General features: G+C 39.9%; 1 protein-coding gene across 1 annotated transcript in view; it reads right to left on the bottom strand.

Moving 5' to 3' along the window:
- CELF2 (CUGBP, Elav-like family member 2) overlaps window positions 1–13,060 on the bottom strand; it is a gene marked incomplete at its 3' end in the record, with an annotated part of 117,101 nt that extends 104,041 nt beyond the window's left edge. Inside the window, exon 1 of the mRNA XM_008950028.1 lies at window positions 12,868–13,060. Within this exon, the coding sequence (XP_008948276.1) occupies window positions 12,868–13,045 (178 nt within the window). The remainder of the gene's footprint in view (window positions 1–12,867) is intronic.
- Between the last annotated feature and the right edge of the window lie 1,916 nt (window positions 13,061–14,976).

The raw sequence follows: 14,976 nt of genomic DNA, 5'->3' as shown, positions 1-14,976 counted from the left end.
CGGTTCAAACCCTTTTCTTTTTGTTTTTGTTGCTGAATGAATGGAGAATAAAAGGGTTCTTTTGCTAGATTTCATGTATTCGCTTTTTAAAGAACGCATATGAAAGGAAAATAAAATAATATCAAACATGAAGGAGACGCATACTTCAATGGTATTTTTGACATTGAAAAATATTCTGTAAAAACATCTGAAATATCACATTTTCTCCATAATGGTTAAAACATAAGAGTAGAGCAGGAAAACTGTGGATATCTTTATCACTCACTTGAAGCATGTCGCTGGCTGTGTCACTGTGTTTCCATGTGTCTGAGCCTTCCATTCCTATAACGTGAATATGTTAACGTAGCTTATTTGCATTTCTGCTTTTATGTAGGAAGTCACACAAAATACCTTCCTTGTTCTCACTCTGGCAGCTCCATAGAATGCAAGAGTGAGAATCCTGCATTAATAACGGCATTCTAAATGCCACCAGGATTATTCAATGAAATCCCTCTGCCATCAGGAGCAGTTACTGCTCCTATCAGCAGAGGGTTCTGAAGCCCCAGAGCAGATTACTCAGACCCCTCCTGCTTTACACCCAGATTTGGGCTCTTTATCTCCATCACTGGTACAACCGTTATCCACGGCAGCGACGGCCAAACTAGGAAGGACACTCATGCCAAAATCACACCTTCATCAGACACTTGGAAAATTGTCTGTAAGAAGAATCTCCAGAAACAGCCTTCTTAGAGGCTTGGTGATTACAAGTTTTGTACACACACTGATACCTGTTCCCAGCTTCAAGCCTATTCCTATTCAGCAAAGCAGTGAAGAACATGCTTTAGCTTTAATCACTTGCTGAAGTCATCAGGGCTGTGTGCTTAGTTGAACAGGGGTCTTTGTAAGCCAAATATTATTCTTAGCAATAAGGAGACCTGGCAATACACTAGATGGAGCATTTGATAGTAAGTAACATTAATTCAATTAAATCCTCTTACAGCATACACTCTCCAGCTAATGTAGTTTACAGTGAAATTTTCTCCGGCACTCATTTAAATATAATTGCTGCACTTATCTTGTCATGAGGAAATTTCTGAAGGTTACTTGTACTGTGCATGTGTAAACGTACAAGATATGCTGACCTTTAGTTGTGAGATTTTTTTGAACTAAACTGCATCATCTAAATGATGATGATAATAATTATTATTATAATAATTCCCTACTTTCACACAGCACCTTTTAACTCAATAGATACCCCGGCAACAACTAGCAAGCAAAAAAAGCACAGACAGGCATTGCATTCTAACAGCTCAGGACTGGAAAGGAAGCTCACACTATGGAAATGTCCAGGCTGGGAGATGACACACTCAGAGACCAGAATTTTCACAGAGTGTTTTGCTCAAGTCTTCTGAAAAACATGAAGGGGTTCTCTATGGAGGTAACTTTGTATTCACCTGTCCTACACAAGCTGGCATCACTAACAGCTGCAGGGCACTCCAGCATCACGCTGCAGTATTGTCTTCTCTCTGAGTCAGTTCACATCTATTGACCCAATTGACTGGTTTTGGTGATGCTTTCAGGTGCTTTCCTATGGGTAGTCCAGTGATATACTGGAAAGCAGCTTAAATAATTTGCAAAGCTGGAAACTGGGAGGTGCCGGTCATAAAAAAAAAAACAAAAAACAACCAACAAAGAAAAAAAACAAACAATCAACAAACATTACTAAAACTTCAGTGTTCACAACCATCCACAAATCTAATGAGTTGAGAGTTTAATGAAATATCAGAAGGACAGGTATAGAGACAGGAAGACAAACCTGCTGAGTGTGATGGAAACAAGCACTTTGCAAAGCCCCAGCTATACACAGGGGGCTTTTCAGGTCCTTGTCTATGATGAACCTTAGAATCATAGAATCATAGAATCCTTTAGGTTGGAAGGGACCTCCAAGATCATCAAGTCCAACCATTGAGCCATTAGGACACCTTCCTTTACAACTCTACTGTAGGCTCTTTTTCTTGTCTTCTCTTTCTTACAACAACAAGAAGCACCCTCAAATTAAAGATCTACTCAATTTTTCCCTTTAATAACAGGGAAGACATGGTACATTTTGGGCTACTTTGGCAGCATGCACCAAGTGGAGCGTAACCAAGCGATCCACACCTAAGTGCCAACAACCATGGGAGGTAAGAAATGCCCAATCTAAAGGGTTACAAATGACCTTCTCAGGCCACTCAACCTCTGCCCTGGACATTGAAAAAGGAACCTGCTTCTTAACTTTTTAGTCTTTTTAGTTTCTGCCCTGGAAAAAAGGAAACGTTTGACATAATTATGTCTATTTGGCCATCAAGGCTTGCCAAGGCTGAGTTGTTTCTTTTTATTTAACACTGAAAAAAAAAATAAAAAGAAGAGGGAACCAAGGACCTTGCTCTTCCAATTTCCATCCTTCTGCTGAAGCTCAGATGCCTGTCATATTGGGAAACATCAAGTGATTTCGTTCAGCTCTTACAGTACACAATAGCAGACATTCAAGGGAGAACGTGGGACTGTGATGCATTTTAAATCTCTTAAATAAAATGTGGGCTACAGGAGGCTCTCATTCAGAAGTAACATTTTCCCTTCCACAGAGAGTTCCCCCATGCTCCAGTGAAGTGAATTAAAATTGACACTGAGAAAAATCTAATTGAGCCAGAGACAACACAACACTTTTCACTATAGAAACTCAAGTCCCAGCAGAATTACTTGGGTTAATATAGTCCATTTTAAATCTACAATGATTTTTATATCCCATGATCTTCAAATAATAAAGGAAGCCTGTTGTTTAATACTCATTGTTTTAATTAGGAGGGGCATAGGAAGAGTGGGACCTGGTGCCTATGGGTCTGCTCCACACTCGTTTTCTAACTCCAGTCCCCATCAGATCTGATTAATATGTGAATAAACTAATGCAGATCTCACCTGGGCAGTGTTAACATAACAAAATATTTGTGTCAACCAACTCAACTGAGAATGAAGGGAGATAAATTGATTTAGGCAACACAACAACAGCACAGGCAGAACGTTATTCTCTGCCTGCTCAAAGTGACTCGAAAATTTTGGGAAAAGTCCCCTCAGGCTTCTGTATCTCACTTCTTCCAGCTGGTAAAAATTGAGTGATGATATTTGTCTCCCTTTGCAAAACACTTGGAGATCTATGGCTGAGGCAGCAGTGCTGCTCCTTATGGTGCCACACTCATCCTTGCAGCTCAAAAGTTTCCTGCAGTACATTATATTAATCTGCTCCCTATTGTGGAACAGCTCCCTAAAACTACAACTGAAAGTGTGACATCTTGAACTACTAGGACAATTTAATTATTGATCGAAACATAATTTTTCCCCATTCAGTTAAGCAAATAAGGGGCATGGTTTACTAGAAAACATCTTCCACCTCTTTACAGCTTGTCTTACTCTTCTAAAAGAATGCATGACTCAGATGTAGTAGTTATTTTAAATCAAAACCACAAGGTAGCAGACACTGTTTTTTTCCTTCACAAATAATAATGAATTTATGCACCACTGAGTTTAATCTGCAGAGTGAAAGTCTAACGTCCCACTTAAAACTGCATACTCATGGGCATAGATTAGACAGTAATTAGGTTCAGTGAAAACCTGAAAAAATCCACTGGAAACATTTAAATTTAATTTATTCACTGGCTTATCTCAGAGTGTTTTTATAAGCAATTAGAAAGACACAGATTCCTCAAAATGCCTTCCCTGAGATAGATGGACCAGGAGATTTATATGGCATACACAGCCTTCCACTCACAGCTCACTGGCTTGAGTTAAGCTCAAACCAGGTTTGGAAGCCACGACCAGGCTTTATCCTTAGGGACCGAGTCTCTATTCTTTTGAAATATGCTGATGGTTACGGTGCAGTATGGAACTCCTGTCTAATAAGTAATACTACAACTGGTATGGCACATCCTTTTCCTGGCATCTGTACCACACAAGTATGACAGCGAGTAGGTAAGTTATGGGTCCTCCCAGACCCAAAGCATGCCCAATACTGTCCTCTGGTTACCTGTCTCCAGCAGAAAATACAGAATGATGCAAATTCTGGTGTGGAGAAGATGGAAATAATAAACTAGCAATTAATTTACACAGCTAATGCTACAGATACATCCATTTTGTAACGTATTTCAAAATGGTAAAGAACAACAGACATCCTTTCAAGGATTTCCTGGGGTTTAAATTTTATGTTAAAGGATTAGCAAAACTGATGACATATTTATGCCAAAATATTTTACGTGGTTTTCAGCTTTTTATTCTGTAGTATTTACATGTCTCTCACACCATCTCAGCAGCGACAGAGAAATTCTCACTGCCTTGGAGTCTCCTCTCCTCTATTTTAATGAGCAAAACTTCTTGCGCTGTGTGTTTTTTATTCAGGCTTTTATTTATCTGTGCATATGTGTGCATATGCACTTGTGTGTGATTTTAGCAGGGTGACAGGAGCAGAAGATGAAAGCAATAAAAGCCGTTCTTGTGGTGGAAATGAAAGAGCTGGAAGCTGCAGTGCAGCTGAAGTACATGCTCATAAGGCTACTCCCCAATTATACTTCATTTTTGACACGGCTCAGTTGTCAAACATTTTCTTCCTTTGAGCTCCATGCCAAAGTGCATGAAGATTTCAGATGAGTTCTCAAATCCCTTGCAAAACCTCCTCCTATGTTATGAACAAATGATTCAAATATTAGAACTGAATAGAATTAGAAACACTATATAAGAGAAGGGTTGTGGGATTGTTTTTGAAGTCATTGTTCTTTAACAAAAACACACATCATTTTTTATGTGGCAAGCAGATAAATATTGTATGTTTATTCATTTAATAGAAAATTGGAAGAGGAAAGAATTTCAGTGCCACAACAACATCATAAAAAGATCGAAACTCATTGATGTGAGCTTTAATATGCAACTGAAGAAATTGGATACCATAAATCTCAAACTGACAGTATCTGGCACTATTACAGAGGTATATATTTTAAATGTAGGCACCAATCTTGAAAATACTTGAACATGAACGTGATTTTATGTCTGGGTATTATATCCATTGATTAATTCCTGTGTGCAAGTGCGTGCATGACTTGACTTAGATTTTTCCATGCATTACAATTTTTGCCTTTGAGACCATGTATTTGAGAGACCAAGGTTTAGCATATTACTCAGATTCAACAATGCAATTTGATTAGCTGTTTTTTTTTTTCAATTTTATTGAAAGTTCAGGCTGTTTTAACCACCTGCCTATGTGCTTTTTTTGACATAATGATGTTATGAAAAACAGATTAGTCATTTTTATTTTAAGGAGATTTGGGAATTTTTTTGGTGAAGTTGTTCTAAAGTGTTCTGTAGGTAACTGGTGTATGTTGTGCTGAAGAAGTCAAGATTATAGCAACAAATTTCCTGTCTTTTCCAACTATTGTGCAAAATATTCTTTTCCAGCATTGTCATGACAAAATCCCACTACTGTTTAAACCACCTAACTCTCAATCATTAGCCTTCAATTGTTATAACAAGAAAACCAAACCCAGACATATCCCTTCCTTTTTTGTTTTCTTGTTTTTCCTGCACTGCCAGGAAAACTTAACCCATATTTTCACTGGTATTCCTGGACTTGTTGAACGTACCTGGAAAGTGCTTGGATTTATTTCATGCCTGAATTGAAGCTCAAACATTCCTTTACTTAACTTGCCTTTTCCCCAAGTGTTTATCAGTCATAAACATTAGAGATCGATTAAGAAAACCACAACTGGAATATGAAGTTTTACTCTTCTAATGGCTGGTCTGCAATATGAGGTTTTTATCAATTTAACTAAATCAATTCATGCAGTTAAAGTTTATGCACTTTTCTAGCATAGATGTAATTAGTAATGTGCTTATACAGTCTTAGCTTAATTTGAAAATTCATATACAGTTGTAAATCATAGTTAAGCTGCTGCAAAATTGCAACCAATGAGCCCCAAAGCGATCTACTTGAGTCCCTTAGAGATGTATTATTTTTATTAATTTCTTACAGCAACACCCAGAGTCCTCACTTCCGGACCAAGCCCCCACTGTGATAAATAGTATAAAAACACAGAGTGAAAAGAGGCCTAAAAAAAGGAAAAGCTTCATTCTGCTACAGCTCCAGTCATTCACATGCTGTATATAGGAACTTCAGAAGCAAAGCTAAGGAAGGTTTTATGGGCTAACTCTCTCTTTAAATACTCCAACCACAAAACATTCCCTCCCCAATCCCTCCAATGTCCTCTGCTCTTCCTGTTTTACAAACACAAACCCCCACTCCTGTTACAGTATCCTCACAAATATTTTCCACTACTTCTGCTCCCTCTGGCCAGGTTGGGTCAGGTATTAAAGGGCCTGACTTTCTTGCCTTGGTTAATGTTGGGAATATACAGTGAGGCTGATTTATGTGAGCAACAGGTTCGCAGCTGAGTACGCAATGGGACGTTATCCTCATCTGCTCCCTCTCTTTAAAGCAATGCAAAAATATCAGGGGTCATCAGAAATCTCAGCCCCTCTTCATGCTGGACATAGACAAGCCACTGTCAGCTGTGTCCACCCCAGCCTTGGCACCTTGTCTTGGCACCTCCTCCTGCTCACAAGGTGGAACCAGACTGGGACATGGGGAGCAGTCAGGCCACGCACTGCTTCAGACGCATTATTTCAAAATACTAAATGGAAGCAACCAAGAGAAAAGTTTCTTTTGGAACTTTTCTTACTGCTACTTCTGGAAGACCATTCTCTGCTCTGCAAATGGAGGAAAAAAAAAAGTTTGACTTAAGAAGCTGTTTTTTTTTTTTCCTGATGGCCTGCTGTTTCTCAGTCTTAAGCCTATGCTGTGCAGTCCCTGGGTTTACTATTAATTGAAAGAGCTCACCTATTCTTGCCTTCAGTAGGCACTTCAACATACTGCAGAAACTTCAATTGTATCCCCTTATAACTTCTTCTTTCCAAACCAAGGTACAGTCCTGTATTCTTCTTCAGCTTTTCCCCTTTTAGCTTTCTTGAAAGTCAGTGCTTGAAGCCCTTTACAAGTTAACCTTCTTAGACCTTTTACCATGGCTTAACCCTTCCTGACTTCATACAAAATCATGCTGCTCTTCTCTGGACCTCTGCCCTTTTCTATAGAATGATACTAAATATTGCTAACTGTAGTTTAAACATGATCAAAAAAATTCCTTATTTCAGAGTTACAGTATTTCCTTGAGAGCTATATTCAATGCTTCCATTTATACAGATTCACATTTTCTGTGCCTTTTTGACCACATGGATACAAAACACGATGTCAGTCTGCTCTTCAAATCTTCGCCTGCTCTCAAATCTTTGAAAAGTACACTCATTCAACATATGTGTTCACTCAAAACTCAGATTTAGTCTTCTTGCGCAAGGTTCATTTTACTCAGCTGAATCTTTTTGTATTGGATTGTTTTCTCCAGGTTATCAGGTGGCTTCACCTCCATCCAGTCCCTTCTGTATGATCCAAAAAGTTGGATAACAAGTTGGTGGTTCATTCTGTCAAAGCCATTTACATAGAGAGTGAAAAAGTATTGATCTCCAATAACAGTCCCTGTTGCTCTCCAGTCATCATCCCCTCTCTTCCCTGGGCCCGTAACCTATCCCCATTCTAATCTGCCCTCGATCATCTAACCAGGTTCTCTCCCTGTTTGAAAATGGACCCTTCTCTGCTTCACCAGCAACCGTACGTATTAGTCTCCTGTGTGAGACTGTGTGAAATGGCCCTGGGAAATCCAGCTTGATTACATACACAATTTCACACCTATCCACTTTCAGAGCAACATCTTGAAAAACTCCAGTAGATTTGTCAAATAAGAACTACATTTTATAAAAATCACCTCGTAGCTCCAATGTTTTATAATGTTACCCATAACCCATATAAAATTATAGAATTAAAGTTCTTAAGGTTTAAATTTAAACATCCTAAAGTGAGAAACTGCAAGCTAATAAAAACTCAACTTCATGATTTGCTCTCCCTCCCTGTCGTGCTTGTACCTAATGGCAACATCTGGCTTTTGCCAGTCTGTCGTGTGAAATTTCATCTAAGTGCACAAAGTACCTGCTAAACTAAAAAATATGCAAGGCAAAGCACTTTTTCATTCGGTGCATGAAAGAGTTCAGGTCTGTGATTGTAAATTTATTCTAAATTTATTCTAAAACACACATGCTTAATGACTGTGGTCCCAAGTCCTGCAGTTTCGACAGCATATGTGCTCAGGACACAACTCGTTGGATCTCAAAAGCAAAATGACACTCATGTGAGAGCATTCAAAACACAAAATAAGTCAAAATGCATTGAGAAACCCTGAGTCCTGGAGTGCTGGTTGAAGGGAGCTTTTAAAGAGCGTCTAAAATAGCTTTGCAAAACACCACACACTGAAATTGCTTCAAGGAGCAGAAGTGGGCAATAGGCTTAGTGTTGATGCAAGGGCAGGCAAGGAACAGTTGGTCTTTGCTGCTGACTGGGACAGTCGGGGTGGGTTTGTGTGACACGGGGAGTGCCACAGCTCTGTGTCTTCGCAGGACAGCCTGAGTGCCCTTTTCTCCTCCTGCTGCACAGAAAACAGGGCACTGTGAGCACAGACCTGCTGGAGGGTAGGAACCATCCCTCTTGCCCACACAAGAGTGCGTCTGAAGGGCTAAACTATAGCTGAGATGGGACCCAAACAAGCCACATCACTTCTGCCTCCTCTACGCCTTGTCCATCCGGTCTCTCCCATATGCAGCAGATAAATGCCTCATTATCAGATTCCTCTGCTTGCTTCCCGGTAGACTTAAATTACCATGTTAAATAGGATAATAATAAACACTGGCCTTTAACTACAGCACATCCTTGTTCACTCAGCAGCCTCCCTCTAATCTGATAAAGGGTCTGTAAAAGGCTACAAAGAAACAGGGAGTTAGTTGTTACAGGGATGCCTCTCCCCTGCTTTCCCCAGTGCCATTCCCATGGTAGCATAAGCAGGCTCAGTCTCAGGAAACTGGTATAGGGAACCTTGATCCCTACTAGAATTAACAGGTACCGAATCAGGGGAAAGGTACCACAAGGACATCATGGATCTGGCCCAAGGCTCTTCTGCTGCATTTCAAAAGGCAGAAGCAGCCCCGTGCCATCTGCTCGCTTCAGCACTCAGACTCCGAAACGAAAGCAGCCAAGGAAATCTTTCCGGCTTAGGAGAGCAGTGGGGAAGAGGAGATCTCAGTGGCAGTGTGTACAGAGCTTGCTGTATTTGAGGTATTACAGAAGCTCTCTTTAACAACTACTCTGAAAAAAAAGTCATCTATCCACCAAGAATAAATTATACAAAAGGAGCAAGCTGGATCGGGAACGGAGAGGGCTGATTTGCCTAGACTTTGAATCCCCTTAGCCCCTAGAAGCTGAAAGTGCCATTTATTGCAGTGTTACAGGATTTCCTGCCCTTTTTTTTTTTTTCTTTTCTCTTTTTTTTTATTTAGTTTACCTAATCCCCCGGATTTCTCATTGGAGAAAGAAGAAAAAGCCTTACAAAACAACAGGGGATAAACACAAAGTCAAATTACTTTGCTGAGCTCTTTCACACATCCATAAAGAACTGGAAAACTGCAAACTCTGGAAAGCAAAAGGAGTTTCCTACTGACAGAGGGTATTCCAACCATCACCCCTGCAAATACAACCGTTCCTGCAGTTCCCAATTAATAAAACAAAACTTAAACACTTGCACTAGCAGCAGTATATCTGTGGAAGTAAGATGGTTTTCCTCTATTTTTCCAGAGCAAGACTTGGCTTTCTACCTGTCTTCCTCCTCTTCCCTCAGCATCAGCTTTGCAGAGCTGGCAAGCAACACAAAAAAGGAGGAAAGACATGAACTAGGCCGTCTGTCGTTAGAGGGTATGAAAGACAGTCTTAATAACAGCAGGAGAGAGAAAAGCAGCCTATGGTTATTTTTGACAGAATCGGGCGAGACTCAGATTGCAGCTTCATAAACAGTTCATCAGAGAAAAATTCTGTCCAAATTGGAGAAGCCCCTTTGGCCAAGCTAACAGAAATACACAGTCCTTGTCTGTAAGGGAGAAATTTTTCAAAAATCAAAATGCCTTTCTTCAAAGAACAAAACCAAACTGTCACCCCCCACCCTGCATGGTGTAGTAACACTAACTTGCATTTTTGTCACTGCAATTCATGGCTTGCAGAATATTCAGAGAAAACTTCTGAGTGATACCAGCCTGTGCATGTTCTGCATGACACAAAGCCATGACCATGCAATGAAACGAAAAACAGACTTTTTCCGACGCCACCTGACCACAAGGACTCCTTGATGTACCATTCTGCAAAACTGGAGGTGATGCAGAGAGGCAGAGGGCAGGAAACTGCCTGGCATTCCTCCAATCCACCCAGCTCAGATAAAACAAAAATGGTTGTTTCATGTGGGTGTTTGCACAGAAGAGCAGCATGGAATTCGACCACACCTCTGAACAAAAAGTCAAAATTCAGTCTCATTATTAAATGCCAATTAGCACAGGTGAAGTACTTCTCTTGCGTTGTGATAACAAGACTATCAGACACTTTTTCAGGGCAACCTTTTCTGTTTATCTGTTTCTACAGTTCTTAACAACCTCTCACGCAGAATCCTTTGTGCTACCGGATTAAGAAAATAAAGATCATTCCTAGTCAAGACGTACCGACAAGACATTCAAGAGGTTTCTACATCTAGCAACCTTGCTGGCAGATTCAGACAGGAGGAAAAGGAGATCCAGCATGGAGATATGCTCCTCCAAAGCTTCCAAGGGAAAAGCTGACCATCAGAGGAGCTTGTTGCTGTGTCAGGGAAATGTAAATCTGAAGGTTATTCTGTCTTTCTTGAGGATTAATTTCATTTACTCATTAAAACATGTAGTGCCTGAAGTGACATAAAAACATCATCTCTGTATGGCTGAAAAGAGTCCAAACAAGAAAAAGAAAAATAAAATAAACCCAACCACTTTTCAAAAAGAATGTTGAATATGGGGACTACAAGGCTTCATAATTAGTCTACAATGATTTGCATGACCTGTGCTTAATCCTTATGCCTTCCAGCTGCCTGACAGACAGGTACAGTATAATTGAAGACACTACAGCAACAGGAATCAATGGCTTTCTTCTATCTAACCACAATATCATTCTCACTTCATTTACTGCTTAGTGGGAAGGCATTTCTGTGGCCCAGGAATCAGCTCTTTCTAAATGGACGAGTCTCAAAGTTCAGCATTTTAGTGGTTTAAACTAAGCAGGAGTTTGCTCATCCATAGCAGCCTGGACTGCAGAAAATCCAGTCACTTGACCTCGTAATGCTGCTTTCTATCCAACATTACAAGAAAAAGACACTTGCTGAGGGCTCTATGCTAACATAGCAGGGGGGCTACACGCTACATCAATCCAAGGGATTGGGATCCCTCCCTCTAGGGAGGGAGCTGGAAGCAGATCTACACTGAAACACTCCAGCCAAAAATACCTTCTGCTTCTGAAGGGAAAGAAGAATCCAGTGCAGGAACCTGATTAGCAGCAAGGTATGGGGGCAGATGAACTCCATCCCTGACATGGGTATGACACCAATGCACCAAGCCTTTTCACCAGAAGTGATATATGCATGCACTCCAAAATGAACAAGCATCACTCAGTGCACAAGACTCCTTAAATTGGGCCAGCAAAGAAGAGGCCACTGAGAGGATCCTCTGCCCTGTCTCAGGGCAAGCAGAAGCTGCTGAGCCTGGGCAGTGAGTTGCACAAAAGCACAGGAGCACCAAAGTTGTGCTGTGTGCCTCACGCAGCAGCAGTCACCTCTCACTGAACTGGAAATCTCAAGCGAGTGCTGTTTTGCACTGTTGGTCAGCTGCTAGCCCACAAAATAATTTAATGATATTCTCCATAGTGCGTGCACTTTTAAAGCTTTTTAGAAGCAGTGCCAGGAGTGCAGTAAGAATGAATAACTAGCTAGTAACCTTAGAGCCAGGCACACGTGCATATCTAGTTATGCCTCTGAGCTGCACTAATTATTTATAATGCTAGCAACAATTTAATGTACCTAACCTGAGGTGTAAATGAAAGCATACAGGTATTTGGGGAGAAAAATGCATTCTGTGAAACAAAATATTCACTCTCAGTCTACATGTAAGCATATGTTATATTTACACAGCTATAATACACAGAACTCTCACGTGCCTAAATATGCACAGACAATACGGTGAAAGAAAGCAAGCTAGCTAAGCATAAATACTTTACGTGCATACAGAAAAACTGCAGGAAAGAAAAGCAACCCTTTCTTTTAGAAAAATACCAGTGCCAAAAATCAATCTTTTAACATGACTGCAGAAAAGAAATCAGATTTTGGAAAAAGAGCAGGGTGACTTTATTTTGTAATTTTTATTGCCTCTGGAGCAATGACATTGCAAGAGCCCACTGCTATCATTTCTCCCCTTTTGTATCCTTAAGATTATTCCCACCTGGGGTGCAAACAGAGGAAACAAAAGGAAGTAGAAAATTATATTTTTCATGAGCTAATCCTGGGAAAGTAACCGCTCAGGTTTCCATATTTCTCGGCAATGATAATTTAAAAGAAGGACGGCAATCTTTTGTTATTTTTGCACAGTTGGAATACATGCTTCCAGATAACAGACATTTAAACTGCAATTTAAGAAGAGGAGGAAGACAGTAATCAATAGGTATTCAGGAGTCCTCTCCTTTTAGAACTGCTGCATAGCTCAACACAGGATGCTTCAAAACAGAGAGCCCAGATGCAAGCCTCATTGGAAACCCTGATGGCAAGCAAGACCATCGGAAAAACACCCTCCAAACTGAAAGCAAAGAGAGCACAACTACTGTACCTTTACTTTGGGGAGGGTTCTGACTTCTGTCTCGAAGAACATTAATCTGGTAGACAGCTCCATAAGGCTCAAAAAGTTCTTTTAACTCCTTTTCCGACCATGAGCGGGGAATCTGTCCAACAAACATCTTAATGGCATCTGGGTCTGGTTGGTCTGAATGATCCAAAGCTCCATTCATCTTGTTAGCTGTGCCGTTACTAGAAAGTGGAAAAGGAGATTAAAAAGGCAAGTTAGGAGACTACGCAGTTTTCATGTGCACTAGATGCAGAAGATGATGTCAATTGGCACAAAGCAGGAAAAAAAATTCAGTCTTTAATTAATAGCATAAGTATTATGAACAAAAAACCCAATGCGATTACATTTTTCATTGAGTCTGGCTTTCGCTGCAGGCTGCTGCTTAATGTCATTATATAAGAAGAGAGAGGCACAACGCAAACCAGGACTTGTGCATTTTAAAGCAGAAGGTAGTTGCAAATAAGTGCAGCTTTCTCTCCATGGCTGTTGTAAACAGAACTGCAGTGAATTCTCACTAAACTGGCTACTGGCAGAAATCAGGCAGTGCGTGTGTGTGTGTTTTGTAATAAAGTCACATGAAAGGAATATGAAACACTTGGCAATCTGTCAGATGACTAATGCAAGATGCCAGCAATGAATTTGCAGATTGTGTGAAGCATCCATGTGTGCATCAAATTAGGATGATATTGCCTAGAATGGAAAACACTCCAGCTATGTGGCTGGTTGCTGCCGATTAGTTGCCTGCGCTCTTTAAAGCAGGAAAAGTAGTCTGGAGAGCTCCAGTTTAAAGTACATTGTTTAATGCAACCTGGCATAAAAAAAAATCTCACAATTCAACAAGAAAAGGCTTTGGCAAAATTGCCTATTTTGTTGAGAAAATCAAAATGCTGCTTCAAAAAGTTTTTCTCTCTGCAAAAGGACATAAAATTCTTAAAATTTTTCACGCCCTGTAAACTGTTACATATCTGACCTCCAGCTGTACATGTGATTTCAAAACAGCTACACACTTTTGCAGTGAAAAGAACTTAGTAACAAATATTAACCTGCTCTGTGAGACCAAGGACATATAGTTTGGGAAGAGTTGTACTCTTATAAATAAGCAAATAATTTTAAATACGAAACAAAAGTAAAAACACACAAAAAAAAACCCACCCTCCTGTCATTACTGATAATTAAGGACAGTAATTTCAATTAATTACTTGGCTAGAGATTCCATAAGTGATAATAATTTTTGGATACTTCAGTTTCAAGAAAGAACACTAACGGGATGTGACTTTTAGAGCATTCCCTCATCTTTCTACCAAGGCAAGAGGGGAACTGGTCTGTGTTCAGCAGTGCCAAAAGTTGATTGTTGTAGAATTCATATATTTCAGTACCAACTGATACTTTTAAAAAACTTATTTTTAATTACAATATTTTCCATTCAAGGACTGTTCAGAAATGAATGCCCATTGGAGGACTTGGAAGAGCTCAAAAATCTGCACAACCAGATAAATACTGTATGATACAAGTGAACAAGAAAAAAAACAACCTTGGGTAATCCCCCTGTCTCACAGCTATAACCTGTGCAAAGACAAATGACTTGGTTCCATGTGTTTCATCTCCTTGAAAGCATAGTTCACCTGAACACATTAATATGCCCATATTAACTTTAGCACTTTTCCTGATTATGGCAAGGAGAAAGTTATATTAAAAGTACATTTTAAAGTAAGAACAAGAAGTTGGATCATCCCTTGTGAAGTGTCTTCAACACAGAGCAGCTGACAAAAAAATTTATCACACCCATTTATTAGATGAAATTCTTATTGATTCTGGTGGGAGTCTGATGGGAGCCTGAAAGACTTGGTCCAGCATTTATATAGTGCTTCATGAACAAATACCCTCTCTCTTGCCTTACATATTCTCTTAATTTTGTAAGATGTTCTACAGGTCATGAGCACCCACGGAGAAATCACGATTTTTCCAGGCCATCGAAATTGCATTTTCCTTACATACCTAATACTTGAGCCAAACCAAACCAACCAACCAAAGAAGCACCCTCTCAAAATCTCCAAAAAAGACAAAAAAACCCTGACTCACTTGAATGCTACTCCA

The sequence above is a fragment of the Merops nubicus genome, unplaced genomic scaffold (genome assembly GCF_000691845.1).
Source record: "Merops nubicus isolate BGI_N331 unplaced genomic scaffold, ASM69184v1 scaffold32330, whole genome shotgun sequence".
Taxonomy (NCBI): domain Eukaryota; kingdom Metazoa; phylum Chordata; class Aves; order Coraciiformes; family Meropidae; genus Merops; species Merops nubicus.
The sequence above is the reverse complement of the archived record's forward strand: the minus strand, read 5'-3'. Positions and strand labels throughout refer to the sequence as shown.